Source organism: Mastigoproctus giganteus, chromosome 4, assembly GCF_048544385.1.
Source record: "Mastigoproctus giganteus isolate SK-2022 chromosome 4, ASM4854438v1, whole genome shotgun sequence".
Lineage (NCBI taxonomy): Eukaryota > Metazoa > Arthropoda > Arachnida > Uropygi > Thelyphonidae > Mastigoproctus > Mastigoproctus giganteus.
Genome location: NC_143578.1, coordinates 185,227,722 through 185,247,900, shown reverse-complemented (window position 1 = coordinate 185,247,900; position 20,179 = coordinate 185,227,722). Strand labels below are relative to the sequence as shown.

The following is a 20,179-nucleotide window of genomic DNA, read 5'->3' as shown; positions in this document are numbered from 1 at the left end:
CACTGCCTCCAGCCTGAATCCTCTCCCTTGGACCATGAGAGTAGGGGCATGGCATTAACACGGTTGACCCTTGCAGGCAAACCCACTAGTCGATTGATCCTAGCTGGGCCATCCAGGACCACCCGTCTTTTCGAAGCAGGGGCCAAAAGTGGTGTGTTAAAGCTGGGGGCCCTCTCAACCACCAGGATCCCCCTTTCTGAATTTCCATGGATTGCAGCACATGGCAAACACGCTGGATTCCTATGATGACAGCCTGGAACCTGGGCTTTGGATCCCAGTGATGCTGCTAGTCCTCCAGTTAGCATCACTGGGAGGTCCCCTCACCATGTACAGGTGCCCACATTGAGAGGTTTTTTTAGGTGTAGTCGCCATACTCGAACACAATATTCTAAGTGTAGTCTTACAGTTACTTCATACAGTAGGATTAAGTTATTTTGGAGATGCTATTCTCTAAGTGTATAGTGACTACTAGGTCAGAGGACTTCAGAATTAATCATTGACAAGGAATACAGTCATTAATCATATTTAGCAGACAGACTCCACGGCCACTCAAATGCATATACTGCTATACTGTTGAGGTTAACCAGTTGGCTCAACTGGTTAAGCACAAGAGCAGTTTAAGCTCAAGGACAGTTTGATAATGTATAACAAATTGAGGAAGATGCACAAAACATCAAAGGAAGCACCATCAGTCACATGGGCAATTAAGCCCATGTGACTGATACCATGGTCCACTCAAATGCATACACTCTTGCACTTAACCAGTTGGCTTAATTGGTTAACTGCAAAAACAGTTTTGATAATGCACAATAGATTGAGGATGATACACAAACATCACAAGAAGCAATACTGAAAAATCAGATATTACTAAAAACAAACATTTTCAAAAGTTGGCGTGAAACTATAGTTCATGGCAAGCTAGGTATAGGCTCATAGAAGAAGAGGGTGTCCATAACACTTAGAGCTGCCCACATGCCATGGATTCCATAACATGAAGAAACACTGGATGCTTGTGTCCAACAAACAGTTTTCTGACATACAGAGATTATCTAGCTCAATGCTGCCTTTTGGTTTTGAACAGAAAGCAATTAGAAGAATTTTAAACAATCTCAGTGTGAAATAGTTTTCAAGAGGAGTTCCTTTATTTGTTCACAAAACCTGTGCTCCAGAGTTAACTCAATAATCGTCAAATTCAAAAACATTTCACTTTTAAGTTCAATGTTTGTGGATAATAAGCTGCCACGTTAATAATAATATGTCAGAATGCCAGGAATACATTACTTTTTTTATTATAAATAATATTTTTACATAACTAAATGCAATTGATATTTAGTAAAATATAATGAACACTTTCTCTTGCACAAAAATGGGCAGCATGAAGTCAGAGAAACATACTGAACAGTACAAAACTACTATTGTTATATTAATGCACAAATGGCAAAATTGCTATTACTGTGGTAATTAATGGGTAATAATGCTATTTTGGAAGAATTAAATAACCGATTTCAAGATTTAATAAAAATTTTAAAATATGAATTATCCAACTTTCAAATGCCAATGAAAAATTGTTATATCTTTAATAAAATATACAACTACTCCCTGGCTTACATAATACTCAACTTACGTAAATTCGACTTTAAGTTATTGCTGGCCGGTGCAAACTTAAAAAAATCTTAGAAATGTATTTTGCATCCCATAGGAATAAATGGAGGTATTGTGAAAATAATGTAATGTGAACCCAATAACATTTTTTTTTTCTTTTTTTTTTTGGTAATTCGTTCTAAGACCATGGAAGTTGAAAATTTCACTATATAACTAAGCTATTTATCTCTCTAAAAGGTAATTTTTATAATGGAATTGCACTACACTTTCATTGTTATCATATAACAATGTGTTCCTTTATAAGAATCAATTTTGAATGTATTTGTGATATTTTTCTAAAACACACACATTTCTGGAGGTTACTACCATAAAACAATAAAAACAATTTGCACTTTCTGGTTTATAGGACTTTTTTCAGATAGGGAACACGGTCCCTATCTGAAAAAACAAACAATGAAACAGAAAATAAAAACAATTTGCACTTTCTGGTTTATAGGACTTTTCTGTTAGCACAATCTATTATAAACAGGTAGTAAACTCGATCTCATTGTATTTGTGAAAATACCAATAACTGGAATTCTGTAGGTTTTTAAGTTACAGTTTTATGGTTAAATGAATTCCCCTTCACTGAAATCTTCAAACATATAAAAAAACAAATTTTGAGAATCTTCTCTTCATTCCTTTTTCCTATTTACTTATTACAACGTTGAAGGGAAAGGAACAAATGGAAAGTGCAAGTGCTGGCAAGTGCAAGAGTTACAAAGCAGGAAAAAGTTTGTCATTATTTTTTTCTGACTGTTACTGCACTTGCTACCACTCCTGTATGTTCTTCTCATTCTCTTTTCAACTCAGACAAAGAAGCTTTACTGTTTTTAAGGCATAAGCACTTCAAAACACATTTCTGTTTTGGCGTAGAGACTCGTTTGCATCCGGTTATTTTTTTCTTATCAGCAGAACCAGTATTCTTGAGTTTGGAAAGAAATCTACTCATTGTCGACTGATTATAAGACACTCTATAAACAATATGATGGGAAGAACATCCTTCCTCACGTAAAGCAACAATAGCACTCTTTCTTTGTGGCGTCAACTGCACGTAACTCACTATCCTGGCAAGCAAGGAATGACTGCAACTCTTGCAGAGCATGCTTATATAGCTGAAAGTAACAGCTGATGCAATCTGTAAGAAATATTGCCATATACTTACGTTATTCGGAAGACAATTACAATTTTAAGGGGTGATGCACTTTCTTCGAACACCAGTGTGTGTGTGTGTGTGTGTGTGTGTATAAAATATGTTGTATATAGCAATTACTCATATTACTCATTAAAAAAAAATATATATATATATATTTTTTTTTTTTTTTATTTATTTTAAATTACTGCTTACCTTCACCAACAAAAGTGACACTTATTGACACTCCCATGAAATTTGATTTTGTCCAGATATGAGTTTCCATAGTCATTTTCTTGTCAGGGCATTCAAAATAGAAAGCCGACACTAAAATTGTCAAAGAATACAAAGGAATAATATACAAAAATAGGTAATATTTCATTTATACCTTTTCAGGGGTATTACAAATGTCCTATGCAGTTTCAAATTTTTTGAAATGTACACAACTCCTCTTAAAATTTTTTTAATCAAAATATAATTAATCATGATTAACTATGACAATTCTATTTTATTTATTTATTTTTTTGTTTGATATAAATTCTATATAAAATTCTGTATAAATTTAGATAATACTCTAGCCCTTATCACATACTGCTCAAAGATTTTATAGCAAAATTATTATGGCATCACAAATGTGGGTTTCAAGTTACAAAATTTGTTTGCTGAAGTGAATATAAACCCATTAATCCACTTCCTCATAGTTAAAAGAAAAATTACAGAGGAAAAAGATCAGATCTAAGGCAAACAGCATTTTTTAAAACTTCACAACCAATCCATCTTCCAGTCATTTCTTTTTCAAGAAACTCATCATTGCATTGAAAGTATGTACAGTTTTCCACTGCACTGGAAAAACTGTTTCTTGTAAATCATTCTTCTGATGAGAAATCAAATGACAAATAAACCATAATTCTTCATCCTTAATATAGTGTAAAACCCATTTATTTTAGGGTTGTTTCTAGTGTGAGTTTTTGTACCTCAAATCCTGCTGTTATGGTGATTCACCTTTACTAGTATATAGCAAGTATCATTATCACAAAAAATATTTAAATTTGGGTTTCCATCTCAAGTAAAAAGATCTAAGCAGCTACTCTGCAAACATTTATTGCCTTTTCCTTGCAGTAACAAACTTCTAGGACTTTACTGAAAGATGTTCCCATAAGATTTGTCACACAATCAGAGACAGATTAGTTAATTTGTGCCTGGTTGTAAAATTTTTATAACCATAGTTTAATTATATAAATGTGTTCAGCTGCATGGATGATTTCATGTTTCTCACAGGATGGAAATGTTGAAGTTTGGCAAAATCTATGTGAGTTATGTTATCAAGGAAGTTTTGAGATCTCCTTTAAAGGTAAGGTGGATAACTGTTACAATGCAAAATAGGCTGTAACTTGGAAACAGAGCAACCAACCATACCTAGTCACGTAGGTTTTTCAGGGTCTCTTACTCAACAATGTTCATAAATACTGTTGTTAAGAATAATTTCTCACGTTAAGTCCCATTTTGCTGAAAATAAAAAAATCTTCATGAAAATCATTGACCAGATGTGAGGTCCTCAAGTCAAAGATGTCTTGTTTAGAGAGTAGTACAGGGGTATGAAGTTTGTTTCTTATTTGAGGCACTGGCCATGGCTAGTGATAGCATCTGCAAGGGAGATATTGGCGAACACATCATTTATGTCAGAGCCAACCAGTATCTCCATGAAGTACAGAAATCTGTGGAATCTGTCTAATATACCTTATGAGTTCTTAAAAGGTGAAGATTGGGATGGGAGGGAAGGATATCTATGGAAAAAGAGATTCTTGAATGTTCTTGTAACCAGCAATGGTTCCTACTAGAGTTCCTTACTCATCTGAGAGAGACATCAGCTGGCTGTTTGTGTGGTTGCAGGCAGCAAGTGTGCTTGTATTGATGTTCTAGGAGGAGAAATCAACCTGTAGAATTTTTTTTCACAGATAGTTTTGGTGAAAGCTGTAGGCTCTTTTACTTTTTTTTTCTTTTCAGGTTCTATTAAATGTTCATAAATCTTAATCATTAGAAGTGTGCTACTCTGGTTTAAATGAAAAGATTGGTCATGGGTGCTACTAGATTTTCTGGCTTTAACAGGGTCTCTTATCTTCTGGCCTTTTGGAATTAGGATGTAGTTTCTTCCTCTGACAACGAATGGAGCTGATTAAGTTGCTTGAGTTGCACTGAATTAGCAAAATGAAATCCCTTCAAGGTTGGGTAGTAGTGACCATATTGACTTTTTATTATTATTTCATTGAAGAGTATATTAAACATGCAGGTATTATTCTGCAATTTAAAAAAAGAATAAATTATCCTCATCACTGTATAAAGGCATTGTATAAGTGTAAATTTTAATGTGAATTTTAGTGAGAATATATTTCAAAATAAAATTCACCTGGTGGATGATGACAAACTTGTTCAGCCACATAAGTTACCCGAATATAATCTTCTTTACAATTTCCGTTGTTTGCTTCATCCTCAAAGCCATCATTTACTTTCCATGAACAATGGAAAGTTTCTCCAATAATAGGATTATATGGTTTTTTAGCAAGTGAACCCTAGGTAACATTAAAAAAATACAAAGAAATATTAATCTAACTGTTAGCTTTATCAGTAGATAGTATTACAAAAAATATAAAAGGTGACAAAAATATTTCAAAGCCTAATGTTAGGAATAGTAATTCCTAATGTAATGTTGACATACAGTACAACCTCAATATAACATGATTGTTGGTGGGGGCGAACTTTTAACAACCACATTATAGTCAAAAATGAAATTTATCCAGTTTTTCAAATTTTTAAAACGAATACACAATGACCAAAAGCAAGCATTTTTATATAAGCAAGGAGAGTTTTTTTTTGTTTTTTTTGTTTTAATAATGTTGTACTTTAAAATAAAAATATTAAATAACAATGCTTCATATACTTAAAAAATATAATTTCAAAATTGTCAATTTCTTATAAAAATCCCATACTTCCCAATGAGATATATGTTTACAGGGAACCCAATTTACAGTATAGGGAATAAGTAGGAAATAAGGAACATGAAAATTTTCTCTCTAAATAACCACTCTTTATACCATGTGGATTTTTAAAAGTTAGTTTATTTGGCAAAGTTCCCAAAATGTTACCTAATTGTATAGTAATTATATTATTGTATAGTAAAAATGACTAATTTTACAGCTGAGGTGAGTACTAAGATAATAAGCTTTGCTAAGAATCTTAATTATTGTATAGTGTAAGGTTGGTAAATTTAGTCAATACGGCTAAATAAAGTAACTTTTAAAAACCCACATGGTATAAGAGTGGTTATTTAGAGAGAAAAATTTCATAGAAAAATCAAATCACCACATAACGTCATTTTGTAATTATATTAAATAAGGGACAACTCAGCCACAAACTAATAACTCCCATAGCCAAGTAGTCAAAGTCAAGAGTGAAAAAAAAAAAGTAGTAGTCAGTAGCAGCAGTTCCATTTTAAATGCGATTTCATTGTTGAAAAGAATGTCACATGCTAGTATCCTATGCGTAGCCTTTCACTGATGTATTTTTATTGCATCTCTAATTGAGGCAAGACAGGAGTGAAACCGAAAATATACTCTAATTTACTTATGAAAATATACTAATTTTTCTTGGATACCCACTGTTTATAAAAATTTAATTGAGGGAATCAAAATACAATAGCCTGGTGGTCCACATTTCAGAAACAATTGGAGTAATTGCCTACTCTGTGAGGCATAGGGTTAATGTCTGCTAGTGTCTATTGGTAAATTTGTATTCTGCCATATATGCTTTTATTATTATTATTTTTTAATGTCCCACATGGGAACCACAATCATACTTGCAATAATGTATAAAATGCACTGTGCATTGTTTATCTATGATTTTTGAGAGGAGTTTTGGTTTCTGCTTCAATTTCTTTTGGTTAGTGACACTTAGCAATAGAAATATGTAGAGGCCAAGAAAATGTTACTTGGCTTGATGTAGCTGGGTGTTAAGCATAGGGTGCAGTAGCACATGCATTTCAGCTGAATGTGGTTTGAGCCCACATGACTATTAAATGTTGTTAAATTGTATTCTTGTCAAAAAATGATTAGTTATCAATTTCTCTCCTATATGGCATGCCAGACTTATTTTCCAGTAGTGTGTCTGATTTTAGAGTGCACAATTTTAAAGTTTCTTGTCTTTTATTAAAAAAAAGTCTGAAACACAACAGCATGCTTCTTTATTTTGACTGTCTTGCATGCTTGCTAGAGAGAAATTTATCAAAATCTGTAGGCACAATTCATTATAATGAATCTTAAAACAGCATATTTTGTTTAATTCCGGAATTACTAAGTACCATGTTTGCTCAGATAAAAGCAGTTCTTAAAGGTTTGGGGGGGGGGGGAGGTAATCATCACTGGATTGTCTAGATCCAGTACAGGCACAGCTGGTTGTTATGACCAATAAATGATGCTTTAGGTTTTTCAATTTAAATGCTACACTGATACAACCTCTGTTTGGATCAATATTACCATCTAACACTGTCCTAATGAAAATGCATCAATCCAAAAATATAAATGAACATGTTTTAAGTAATGTATGCAGAACAGCATGAAGCTTTTGTTCTGGTTGCTGCATATAGAATTTATAACAACAGAATAGTGTTCTGATGCAATGATTTTGGCAATACTGATCACTAAAATACCAATTGCAAGGGATTAGCATTTTGTCATTACAGGAACCAGCAGTCATCACACATGTAGCTCCTTGCTTCTGAACTAATTTATTTTGTAACTGCCTCAAAGGTGCTTATGAAAATAAATGGTAGTATCCACATATTATCCACACACAAGGCTTAAACATAATAGGCACCCAAAAGTTGATGAATTCATGCTTTCTTTTGTGCAGAGAAAAATAAATGGTGGCATGCCTATCAGTTGGCAAATTATTCAGTCAAAGGCATTAGAAATTGTGAGCCATTTGGGTTTACTTCACAGCTAGTTCAAAGCAAATATCAGCTGGTTTCTTTGGCTCAAAGCAATGAAGTAGCCTGGCATTTTAACAAAACACAACATTAATAGAAAGGTTGCCACAACTTTCTTCACAAAGTTCATTTCCTAACAGTACTATGTTATTATGCTACACAGTGTGATAATGGTGTTGGTAGAAAATGAACACAAGAAGCACAAATAGGTAAGTGATTATTATTTATTTATTATTATTATTATTTTTTATTTCAAGATCATATAATTTTGGAGATGTGGCTTATACCAAGCAAACATGTAATTTGTGCCCTTACATTGTCTAAAAGGTATGGGATGCAATTACAAGATATATAAAAATAATAATATGGAGTGGCACCTAGAGATGTTTATGCAAGAAACAAGAAGTCTGATTTCTTAAGCAGGAAAAGATCTTAAGAGGGTGAAAAAGATTTTTTTCCCCACTGATGAGCCCAAGAAGAAAATTATCATTATAATTAATTGTTTATATTTTATTATAGGTTTTTATGCAGTAATCATAATGAGCATTGGTTGAGGCATGTGATGCAAGAAATTCGACAATTGTCTTTCCTCAATTTGAATCTATGCCTCCCTCAGATTCTTCATCTGAGCAAACAGAAGGATCACCTCGCAGGTGCCTAGTCTCCAAATTCTGCAGTTTGCAGAACTTAAGCCTTTCTTGGTAAGAGAACCCCTTTCATTCCCCTTCTCTGTACATGCTCAAGCAACTCTACATCATTCCTAAAATGAGGCCTCCATACCTGTACGTAGTACTCAAGGCATGGCTTGTCCATTGCCTTATACAAAGGGATAATCACTTCCTTTTCCCTACTAGTAAAATTCTTGTATACCATTGACAATACCCCACGACCTGCTCTGGCAGCCTATCTGCATTGCTCAGAAAACTTCATATCTGACTGCATAATTGCTCCCAGGTCTTTTTCATTTTTTTCAACCACCCTAAGTGTAGTACCACACAGTTGGTACATTCCTCTGGGGTTACGTCTACCCATATTCAGTACTTTGCATTTGTCAATGTTAAACTTTAGTTGACTTCTCAGCCCATCTGCCCAAGTTTTCTAGATCCTGTTGCAGTAGCACAACTGCTGTAGATGTATTCTCATTGAAATCTTTCCTGATTTCTGCCCAAACACTGTCAATCCATTCATTTGCCATTATTGGATCTGCAGATCGAGATTCTCCATTAATTTTTGCATAAATGACAGTTTTTAAATCGATCCAGTCAATTACTGTTACCCACAAAATTGTTGCATCCAAATTGTTTAGCAAATTTTTCTGCTTGAGCCTTCAAGATCGGACCGTCTATTGAAAATCCAGCACCTCTTTGTGTGGTGAACCATTGAAGCAATGCTTCCACAACATTTGTAACCTCGCAATTTCTAAATTTTTTTCCCCGGTTATGTCTTTACCAGTGCCGATATGTAAACATTTTGATTCTTCCATAATGTCAAGGTCCCTCCGTAGCCAGGTCAGCAGGAGCAGCAGTGAGTGCGTAGCACATGCTTCTTCATTAGACCGGGGTTCGAGCCCGTGACCACCAAATATGGAGGATGCGGAAAGGTCAGGGAACGACCACCGCATATTCCCGGAGCAATATGGCTTTAGTTGCTAATGCTCCTAAAAACCAAACAACCATAATGTTAAAACACTTGAAGAGGACAAAGAAAGCTTTGTACACACTTCAACATTTTTGCACCACATCTAACTTATGAATAATTTCGACCATTTCATGAATTGAGAGACACTTTCTTTTGTTAGTAGACATGTTTCCAAGGTAGGGTTCGTTTCTATCTGATTTAACTTTAAAATGATAAAGTGATCTGCATACAAAGTTCTTAGAAGTTCCGAAATAAATTTATGGTTTAGTGAATATAAGACAATCTGTAAATAGGGTAATGTGACAAGTGGAATGCCAATGCACTATTGTATAGCCCCATCCCTGGAGGATAATCATAAATCGGCTGCTAATCTGATGCAGGTTGTCATAAAGTTAAGTTGCCCTTTTCATTTTCGTCTATTCCAAGAATTGGGTTTTTCTGACAACCCAAGCAATTAAGAATGTTTGCATAGCTACCAAAATTTGTTCGGTATATCCATGTAGTACACTCATTATAACAGTGAGCAACTGTATGGGAATACGTGTAAATTAAAATCATTATGGCTTTTTGCTCATTACAGCTGTGATCTCGTTATTTTTGTGCTCATTATAACCAAGTTCGACTGTATTATTATTATTATCCATATGGTGCAAGGAAGCCTGAAGCTTATGCTGCACCAGCCAGAAAAAAATTCTTGAGTTACCCTGTGAGAGAGAGAAGTAGAAAGGAATCACTAAGAAAGAGAAGAATGATGATTTCCAGCTCAGGACCCTGGGTGTGCCAAGCTCACCAGATATGAGCCCAGATCTGGTGATTATGGGCTTGGCACATCCAGGGTCCTGAGTTGGATATCATCATTATTCTCTTTCTTAGTAATTCCTTTCTACTTCTCTCTGTCTCTAGGTCAAAATCTCCAGTATTGTGTTTGGCCTACACTGAAATTTGCAAAAGTTGTAAACTAGTTACAAGGATGGTTCAGATGAAAGCAGCAGAGGTTGCTCATTATTTGCAACTATGCATTTAATATGAAATCATTAGTATAGGGAGTTATTTTGCATTAGTTAGTACTGTGAAAGCAAAATTCATTCACTTCCACAGTGCGTATCTGCAACCACACATTTCAAAATGTTTGTGTGTAGAAAGTTATAAGGTGGAGTTGAGGGTAGTTATATGATTTCTGAATGCAAAAATTGTGAAACGCACTGAAATTCATCATAGGATGGTTAACATGCATGATGAGAACTGTTTGCCATAAAGGCAATTGTAAAAATGGGTAGTTGGTTGGTTTATTTATTGTTTAATGGTGCATTGGCAGCTAAAGCCATAATGCACCAAGCCAAAAATAAAAAACATTAATAAATGTGTTTGGGTAACATTAACAGGTTACCACACCAGAATTGCTGGATTTCTGTTTATCTGATTTTAATGAAATTTGGGATGGAGAGCTAAGCAAATATTGTTAAAAAGCTTAAATATAAAACTTCACGAAAATCCATCCATTGGAGTAGAGTTGTTACATGTGGACAGATAGACATCCAGAGAGATGGACATGGTGAAGACAATAGGTTGCACATATATATCTATATATATGAATGTGCCTCAAAAAAAAAAGTTCAGTGAGTGGCTTTTAGAACATTTTCAAAATTCTCACCAAAATGATACACTTTTGTAATTCGTAAAAAAAAAAAAAAAAAACCCCTGAACTATCTGAAAATAAAGGTCCAGCATGCCAAGTTAATCAATAGCAATAAAAGTAGCAGCAAAAGACTTGCTACCGTTTCATTCAATGAATGGTACTAGGTTAAGAGAAACAGCATTATACTTGGCAAGAATGGATAATTTTACTGATGCATTTTAATGTCAAGCAAAATCAACAATAAAAAAGGCCCAACTGTATATCAATGTAATAGGACAGGATCTCAAATTTACTGAAGGAGTTGCCTCCCAACATATTCTACACACTGCTACCACCAATGTTGCCAACGAGTTTTTCATTTTCATTTTCACTCCAAATGTTTGTCTAGTTCTGTCTTGAACTTACAGGCACTCCCCGGCTTATGTAATACTCGACTTACGGAAATTTGACTCTACGTAAGTTTTTGCTGGCCAGTGCAAACTTAAAATTGTGGAAATGTATTCTGCTTCCCATAGGAATAAATGGAGGTATCGGGAAAATATCGTAATGTGAACCCAATAGTACATTGTTTTTTTTTTTGTAATTTGTTCCAAGACCTCGGAAGTTGAAATTTTCGCTATAAAAGGTCATTGTTATAATGGAAATTGCACTACACTATCATCGTTATCATATGTTCTATTATAAGAATCAATTTTGAACACCTTTGTGATATTTTTCTAAAACCCATTTCTGGAGGTCACTACTATAAAACAATAAAAACAATTTGCACTTTTGGGTTTATTAGGCTTTTCTGTTGGTGCATCTAATTATAAATGGGTAGTAAACTCGATCTTATTGCATTTGTGATAATACCAATAACTGGAATTGTGTGGGTTTTTACGTTACGGTATTATGGTGAAATGAGTTCCCCTTCACTGAAATCTTCAATCATATAATAATATGGATGGAAAATCAGATTCAGAAGCAAGTGCAGTACAATGGCCATTCAAGAAAAAGCAAGATGTATTTATGAAGATATTAAGGATAAGTATGGCAAACCCCAAGCCAAGTTTGTGGCAAGCAATGGGCAGTTTAATAAGTTCAAGCATCGCGCTGGTTTCCAAAACATTAAAGTATGCGGTGAAGTTGCCAGTGACGATTCTGCAGCTGCAAAGAAATTTTGTGATGTGTTGGAAAAAACCCCTTCTAAATCTCCACTGCCCTCAACTTCAGCAGTGGCATGCTTATCAGCTGGAGAGTTAATTCTGGCAATGATGGTCGAAAGGTAAAACTTGCTGACAATTATGCCTGTCTCCTCACTCCTTTTGTAATTTTATAATTTTGAAAATTTTGTAATTTTGTACACTTCTGTAATTTTTTCTGCGCATGAGATAAAAAATTGAATAAATAATTCTATTTACAGGTTCATCGAACATTTCTTTTTTGCTTCAGTCAAATTCACCGTACATAGTTGCGAGTGCTATTATCCATGCTAGCAAAATTCCTGTATATCACTGACAAGACACCATGAGCTGCTCTTGCAGCCTTTTTGCACTGTTCAGAAATCTTCATATCTGACTACACAATTACCCCCAGATCCTTTTCATTCTCCAGTATCCTGAGTGTAGTACCACCCAGTTGATGGTACTCTGGGGTTACTGTTACCCATATGCCGTAATTTACATTTGTCAATGTTAAACTTCAGTTGCCACCTCTCAGCCCATCTGCTAAACTTTTTCAGATCCTGTTGCAGTAGCATATAATCAATACTGTCATTAACAACCCTGCCAACCTTCGTATCGTATGCAAACAGACATTAACTCTGATATACCTTCATCAATATCACTGATAAATACACAAAACAACAATGGGCCCAGCACTGAATCCTGGAGGACTTAACTAGTAACATTAGTCCACATAGAGCAGTGCCCTTTTATTACCACTCCCTGCCATCTCCCACTCAACCATCCCTTTATCCATTGCAGCATCTTCCTCTTAATGCCATACCATTCCAATTTGTACAGCAGTCTTCCATGTGTAACAGTATCAAAAGCTCTCCTGAAATCCAAGTATGTGATATCAGAATTATTTTTTGCATCCAGTTCCTTTGTGACCAGATCATAGTATCCAATCAAATTTGTCAGACAAGACTTCCCCTTAACAAACCTATGCTATGTCTGAACTATAACTGCAGTTTTGAAAAGATCATGTCCGATGCAGAGGTGAACAATAATAACTTCCTCTCTATGATTCTTGTGCAGACTAGACTGCTATGTTTGAATTACAGGCTTAATCTTATACAGCTTGTTTGAGACCTGTCAGTGCCATGACACAGGCGATCTCGTGTAATACCTGCTTGTAGTCTGTATAGGGGACTAGCAGGCTGTGATTGATCTGGAATTATGCTGATCTGGCTCCATCTGCCAGGTCATTGTCTCTGATCCCAATATGGCTTGGGATCTAGCAGAAATGTATGTTGAATGTAGATTCATAAAGAAAATATAGCTTCTGCTGAATCTTGGACAGGACTGGATGAGGATTATATCTCATCATTGATAAAGCCTGTAATGCACTAAAATAATCTGTGCATACCATACACCTTTTGATAATTATTAGGTTTAATGTGGTCCAAGGTTGGCTATATAGCTTACAACTCTGCTGTGTGAGGAATCCTTTCACTACTGTGAAAGGATTCACAGTATCTTCGCTGATGGCTCAATATCAAATATCGAGCCATCAGCGAAGATGGGCATGAAAGCAGAGTATGCAGCTGAATGTGCAGCATAAAGTTGTAGGAAGACAGAAGGTGATAGTAGATTTACAGGCCAGGATAGAATGGGTAGCCTTCACTTAGCAACGTTATCTACACTGATGTTAAGCTCTAAGGTGCTGTGATGGCTGACGATCTGATGGTATTATAGAGATTTTCCCATTTTGGCTGAAAACTGGAAGTTCACTAAGAGTGGTCTGGCAGAGATTTTAAAGTATATTTTAGCAACAACTGCTTTTGTCGAAGTGACAGGTGGTTCAATTGCTTTGACGTATAGATTCTGGACAGGAGATATTCTAAATGTTCCAGGAGCAATACAGATGGCCTGATGAACTGGATGAAGCCACTGAAGTATGCTAGATACACATAGTTGGGACCCATAATCTAATTTAGATCGAACAAGTGCATGGTAGAGGTGGAGTAACATGCAGTGGTTCAGTCCTCTTGTGCACTTAGTGGATATGTGGCAGGAATGTCAATTTATTATTATTATTAGCTACATGGTGCAAGGAAAGCTGAGGCTTATGCTGCACCAGCCAAAAAAAAAAAAAAAAAAATTCCCCAAGTAACACTGAGAGAGAGACAAAAGTAGAAGGGAATCACCAAGAAACAGAAGAATGATGATATCCAGCTCAGGACCCTGGGTGTGCCAAGCCCATACTCACCAGATGTAAGCCCCTGGGGTTTATGAAATACAAGCCCTAAGAATTTTGTATCGGGAGCTACTGAGCTTTTTCTATATCAAAGAAGACCAACATCTGGTGCTTGGGTTTAAGAAAAACATCTCAAACAGATGTTTCCATTGAAATTAAATGGCCAGGTGTTGACCTGTTCCTTTGGAAGTTGCACTGTGTTCTGAAAAAGATATCATCAGCTTATAAATATCATATGAGGTGGGCATGACCATCCTTTCCATGATCTTGCACAAGAAGCTTGTCAAAGCAATTGGGTGATAATTGCTCAGAATACTTGGATCCTTTCCTGGCTTGGGAAAGGCAAGCATGATTGCCTCATGTCAAGAGTTTGGAATTGCTCTTACACACAGAGCAACCAATCCATAGAGTCAGATGAAGGATGTTTAATCATCTCATAATGTCATCTGGCCAACAGCACTCACCTGGAACAGTTGTGGCAGTTTCTGGCGCAAGGGCTACTTAGGCCATATTGCGTCACCTGGAATAGAAATAGTGCTACTTTTATTTCCCATTCTGTGAAAGGCTGGCTGTAGGCTTTGCAGTTATCTGAAGACAACTTCGATGCTTTTTTCAACTTATTATTTGGGAACCAGAAACTCGGGGAGCAAGATGTTTTGGCAGACACTTTAACAAATGTCTCCCTTACAGTGTTTGAAATTGTACATCTACAGGCTGGCCTCGATTAACGCGATTAATTCGTCCCGCGAGTGCATCGCGCAAAACGGAAACGCGTTAATCGAATATAATAATCAATAGGAAAAATTATAACTGGTCCCTGACCTTCTGGAATGTCCATAAAGAATTTTAAAAATACCTTTTAAATAACTTTTTAACTGTATACAATGTGAAAGATAATGAAAATAATTATGGAATTAAATGTTTATTGCATAAAACAGCGGTTCCCAAACTGTGCGCTGCGGAATATTTTAAATTTTCAAGGGAAACACAGCGATACTCGACATCTGTCGGACACTGTGCAAACCACTAGCTCGAGGTAGTTCGCAGTTTCAGCATTTCTTATTAAGTTGTTTGGACCTAACTACTAAATGGAATGGTTAGGTATTTCTTTTGGTCTGGGTGCGCCTTGAAAAAATTACTGAGATACTAAGGGCGAGGGCGTCATGAACCGAGAAAGTTTGGGAACCTCTGACATAAAATACACAATGAAGAAATTACTGTTGCGGAAATATTTGAACAGTGTTGACTTTCTCTTTTCATCAATCAATTTCCGATAGCCGACAACAATCTTCTCTGGGCCCTGGCGAAATAAATATCGCAGAGAACCTCAAACCTTTTCTTTGAGGTTCTCTGCGATACGAAAGATTTCATCTAATTCTTTTACCGTTATCTCCTTCGCGGTAACATTTTCATCTGGCTCATTTAAAAATTTGAATTTTTATGTAAGTGTGCATTGACTTTATTAGCAGGAGACAAACAAGTAACATGTCTTCTTCCGATGGTTGATGGAACACACCGAGGCGGGCAGCAGGCAAACGTTTGTTTATTGCCCGTACGACTCGCGGTAAGCTTAATACGCGATTCAAATCTTTTTCAACTATCGCATAAAAAAAAAAAAAAAAAAAAATCGTGTTAACTGGAAATTTGCATCGTTTAAAGTGAAAAGTGGTATAATTTTTCAAATCGCGTTAATCAAACTCGCGTTATAACTGAAAATCGCGTTATGCGAGGCCTGGCTGTATTATGTTCTAGAATTGATGAAGGGTGCAGTGTGCAATTGCCCTTCATTTTCTGGACTTTGTTCCAGATAAGTTTAGGTGATGCTACCTTGGTGATGGAACACGTGAAGTGGATCCAAGGTTCTTTCTGACTCTGATATCTAACATAATATGCTTTAGCATATGCATGTTTAAAGGCTAAAGGCATCTTGTTTTGTGCCTTTCTTGTTGCTTTGCATTCATTTTGGTTTTGGAAATGATGGAAACCGTGTCAATGTCTTTGGAATTGCATTGCCACTTCTTGGACAATACTTTCTGCAATGTATTTAACTCATCATTGATTGGCTCCTGGCTGACTGTAGTGGTATTAGATGTTGGCAGATGTTTGAAGGCATCCCAATCAGTGTGATTGATCCTCCACTGTATCCTGGAAGGTTTTCTTCAGCCACCATGAATATACAGAGAGAGAGAGAGAGAGAGAGAGAGAGAGAGATTGAAGTAATAAATGTATGGGTAAGAATCAGGTGTTAGAGCTGATAATTAGAAGAGCCAGGTCATTTCTTGAGCATACACTCAATACTCCAACTCCTGATATCACTTCCACTGATATCAGCACTACATTGTATTATGTCCATTAAAATCCCCCAATAGTAGAAAAAGGGGAGGCAATTGGGATATGTCATTCCCAGGTGGCAAATAGATGGAGCAAATAGTTAAGATGAATCCTACTGTTAGATGACCTGCTACTGCTTCTTTGTTAGTAGCAAGGGACAAAAGTTTAAAATGAGTGTCACAAAATGAGTTTCAAAAATGAGGAGTCACTACCCACAAGGACAGTGACTCCTCTGTGGCCAGGTCCATCCCTTGCTGTATGTTTCCATGTGATTATGCAATTATGCAAGGGTCCTCAGTTGCCTTTAAATATGTCTCCTGTAAGCAAAAGCAGGTTGGTTCATACTTACATGGAAGGCCTTAATGTCATCACTATTTCGAAGGAGTCCATGGCAATTTCATTGTGAGAATTTGAATGTGATCATTATTTAGATGTGATGAATTCATCTATCAGCTTCTGAAGAGCTTATGGCTTTATTTGCTCAGTCCTAGGTTTATCTTTCTTTGGAAAGAAAGGGCACCTGGCCAGTGTCCATTTCTTCTACTGCAAAGAGTTCCAGGACTGAGTCATCCAGTACCTCCTTAACCTCTACATCCATTATTTCTTGTACTGCTGGTGGCTCTTCCAGTTTTTTTTACCACTTTGTTTTGTTAGTGGTGGAGCACTAGGAAGTATGGATATGGGAAGGGCAACTGACTGTGTTTTGGGTGAGATTTTGTGAGCTCAATAAATAGCATACAGTGGGCATGAATGACTCTCCTGGTGGAATAGTTATATCAGTTTGCATCCCAATAGAATGCTTCCCTGCAACTTTCTCAGCATATGTTGGTTAATTGCTATTTAATGGCTTCACTGCTTTCCTTGCTTCCTGATAGGATATGTTCAGCTCTGCCTTGAACCTTTGTATCTCTTTTCTCTCCTTCCACTGCTGGCATGCTCCTGGTGGGTACACAGGGGTTTTCCTTGGCAGTTAATGCATACAGGTTTTTTAGCTGAACATCCCATAATTCTGTGGTCCTTTGCACCAATTAAAGTGCATGTATGGGTACCATGGCATGTTATTTGAAAGTGTCCATATTTTTGACACTTAAAACATCCTAAGGGATTTGGCATGTATTATCAGGCAGTGCAGATATCCAGCTGTGATGGAATTAGGAGATAGTGGAGTTGAAAGTAAGAATGAGATTCTTATTCAGTACCCATTAAAAACATCTCTAGCCTGTGAGCATTTGATCATATTAATGCTAATTTTGAAGCCCAGCAGAATCATTGGGAGTTCCCCTCATCCTGCAAAGGTGCTGTATTGATGGGTTAGAAAATTGGAATTAAGTTAATAAAATTCTACTTTCTAATTTGCATTTAAAAGACAATGAACTCAGTCAGCTGCACAATGTTTTATGAAACTAACAAATTTCATCGATCAATTTATCATTCTTGCATTACTCTATTGATGGAACTATCTATGTAAAAATGCTGATGAGTAATGTGCTACTGTATCTAAGCAGGGTTCTTTAAAAACCTCTCTGTAACGGCAAAGCCTCAGCATTTCTACCAACTCAGTCCATGTAACTAAAAAATTGAAGCCAGTTGAGGTTGTGAAAACTTAAAAAAAATCACTACTAAAAATTATTTCACTGTTAGGAAAATATGACTGGAGAAAGGTAAGGTTAAAAGAAAGAAAGTCAAAAAGTTCTCAGGCCGAAAGACAGGCAACAGAAAAATTTGACAAACCTAGGTCAAGGGAATTTAAGCCAGAGGAGATTAAAAAGAGATTTCAGATTAGGAAATCTCTGATAAGAAATATAAGAGCAGGCATAAGCATAAGTGAAAAGAATCACAGAGCAAATAATTAGGACAAATAAGATGTAGTGGTTGAGGCAATTGATAACTGAGATTCAGAAATGCTAAATGGGGCTTGGTAGAGTAGCTGGAAATTGACTTCACTGTTATCATGTACATTTATGAAATGAATTTAGAAACTTTTGTGGTATTTAAATCTTTCTCCAGATGTTTGTTCCATTTGTTTGACTATTTATGGTGCATTGATGTAAATGAGGTAAAAGTTTGGAAGAACGTGTATGAATTGATAAAATTTTATGAAATGAATTAGGAAAGTTTACACCGATGAACCAAAACATCATGACCACCTACCTAATATGATGTTGGTCCTCCATGTGCAGCCAAAACAGCTCGTACCCGGCAAGGCACGGATGCTACAAGATTTCTAAATGTGTCTTGTGGTATCTGGTACCAACATGTAACCAGCAGATCCTCAAACTCCTGTAAGGTCCGTGGTTGAGATGCTGCAGATCGGAGTTGCTGTTCCAACACAAACCACAGATGCTCGATGGGATTGATGTCTGGGGAATTTGGAGGCCAGGGCAATACCTAGAAGTCTTCCTCATGTTCTGCAAACCAGTCTCGAATATAATCCGGGCAGTGTGGCATGGTGCATTGTCCTGCTGAAAAGATGGCACTGCCAGAGGGGAAGCCCGTTGCCCTGAAAGGGTGTACCTGATCAGCAATGACAATTAGGTAGGTGGTAGACGTCAGAGTGCCCGGCACATGGATGACTGGACCCATGATATCCTAGCAGAACATCGCACAAAGCATGACACCGCTGCCACCAGCTTGTTTTCATCCCACAGTGCATCCAGGTGCCATCACTTCCCCGGTAACGCACACATACCTGGCTGTCCACATGGTGGAAACTTGATTCATTGGACCAGATGACCATCTTCCAATCACTCAAGGTCCAGTTTTGATGCTCGCGTGCCCATTGTAGGCGCTGTCTCCGGTGAACTGTGGTTAGCATGGGCACTCGGAGCTGCCTGCAGCTATGCAGCCACATTTTCAGTAGGTTTCAATGTACTGTGTGTTGTGACACATTACTCCCATCACCAGAATTCCAATTACTGGCGAGTTGCAAAACAGTCACCCTTCTGTTGCCATGTACCATCCAGGAGAGCCTTCGCTCACCTCGAGCATCGATGAGCTGTGGTCATCCAACGCCTCGCCGTTGGTTCGTGTGTTTTCTCTCCTCAGACCACTTTTGGTAGGTACTAACCATTGCTGACTATGAGCACCCCACCAGCCATGCTGTTTCGGATATGGTCTGACCCAGTTGTCTGGTCATTACAATTTGGTCTTTGTCAAACTTGCTTAAGTCCGCTACCTTTCCCATCTGAAGAACAAGAGTAACACTGATTAACGGAGCTTAGTATCGGGTGTTTTTTATACTGTGTCCCAATCCGTGCACGCACTGTAGTTCACCTGCTGCTTCAATTTGCATAATGACTCGCTGGTCATAATGTTTTGCCTCATCGGTGTAAATCTTTCTGCAGATGTTTGTTCCAGTTGTTTGACTATTTATGGTGCATTAATGTAATTTAGATAAAAGTTTGGAAGAATGTGTAGGAAT

The 20,179-nt window shown here is 36.8% G+C and overlaps 1 protein-coding gene across 2 annotated transcripts in view; it reads right to left on the bottom strand.

The window, feature by feature from the left end:
- LOC150087253 (oxysterol-binding protein-related protein 11-like) overlaps positions 1-20,179 on the bottom strand; it is a 359,580-nt gene that overhangs the window by 102,046 nt on the left and 237,355 nt on the right. For both annotated transcript variants that reach the window (XM_090371101.1, XM_090371102.1), the window contains 2 exons: positions 5,178-5,340; positions 2,990-3,100 (listed from right to left, as the gene is read on the bottom strand). In XM_090371101.1, the coding sequence (XP_090227227.1) occupies positions 2,990-3,100; positions 5,178-5,340 (274 nt within the window). The remainder of the gene's footprint in view (positions 1-2,989; positions 3,101-5,177; positions 5,341-20,179) is intronic.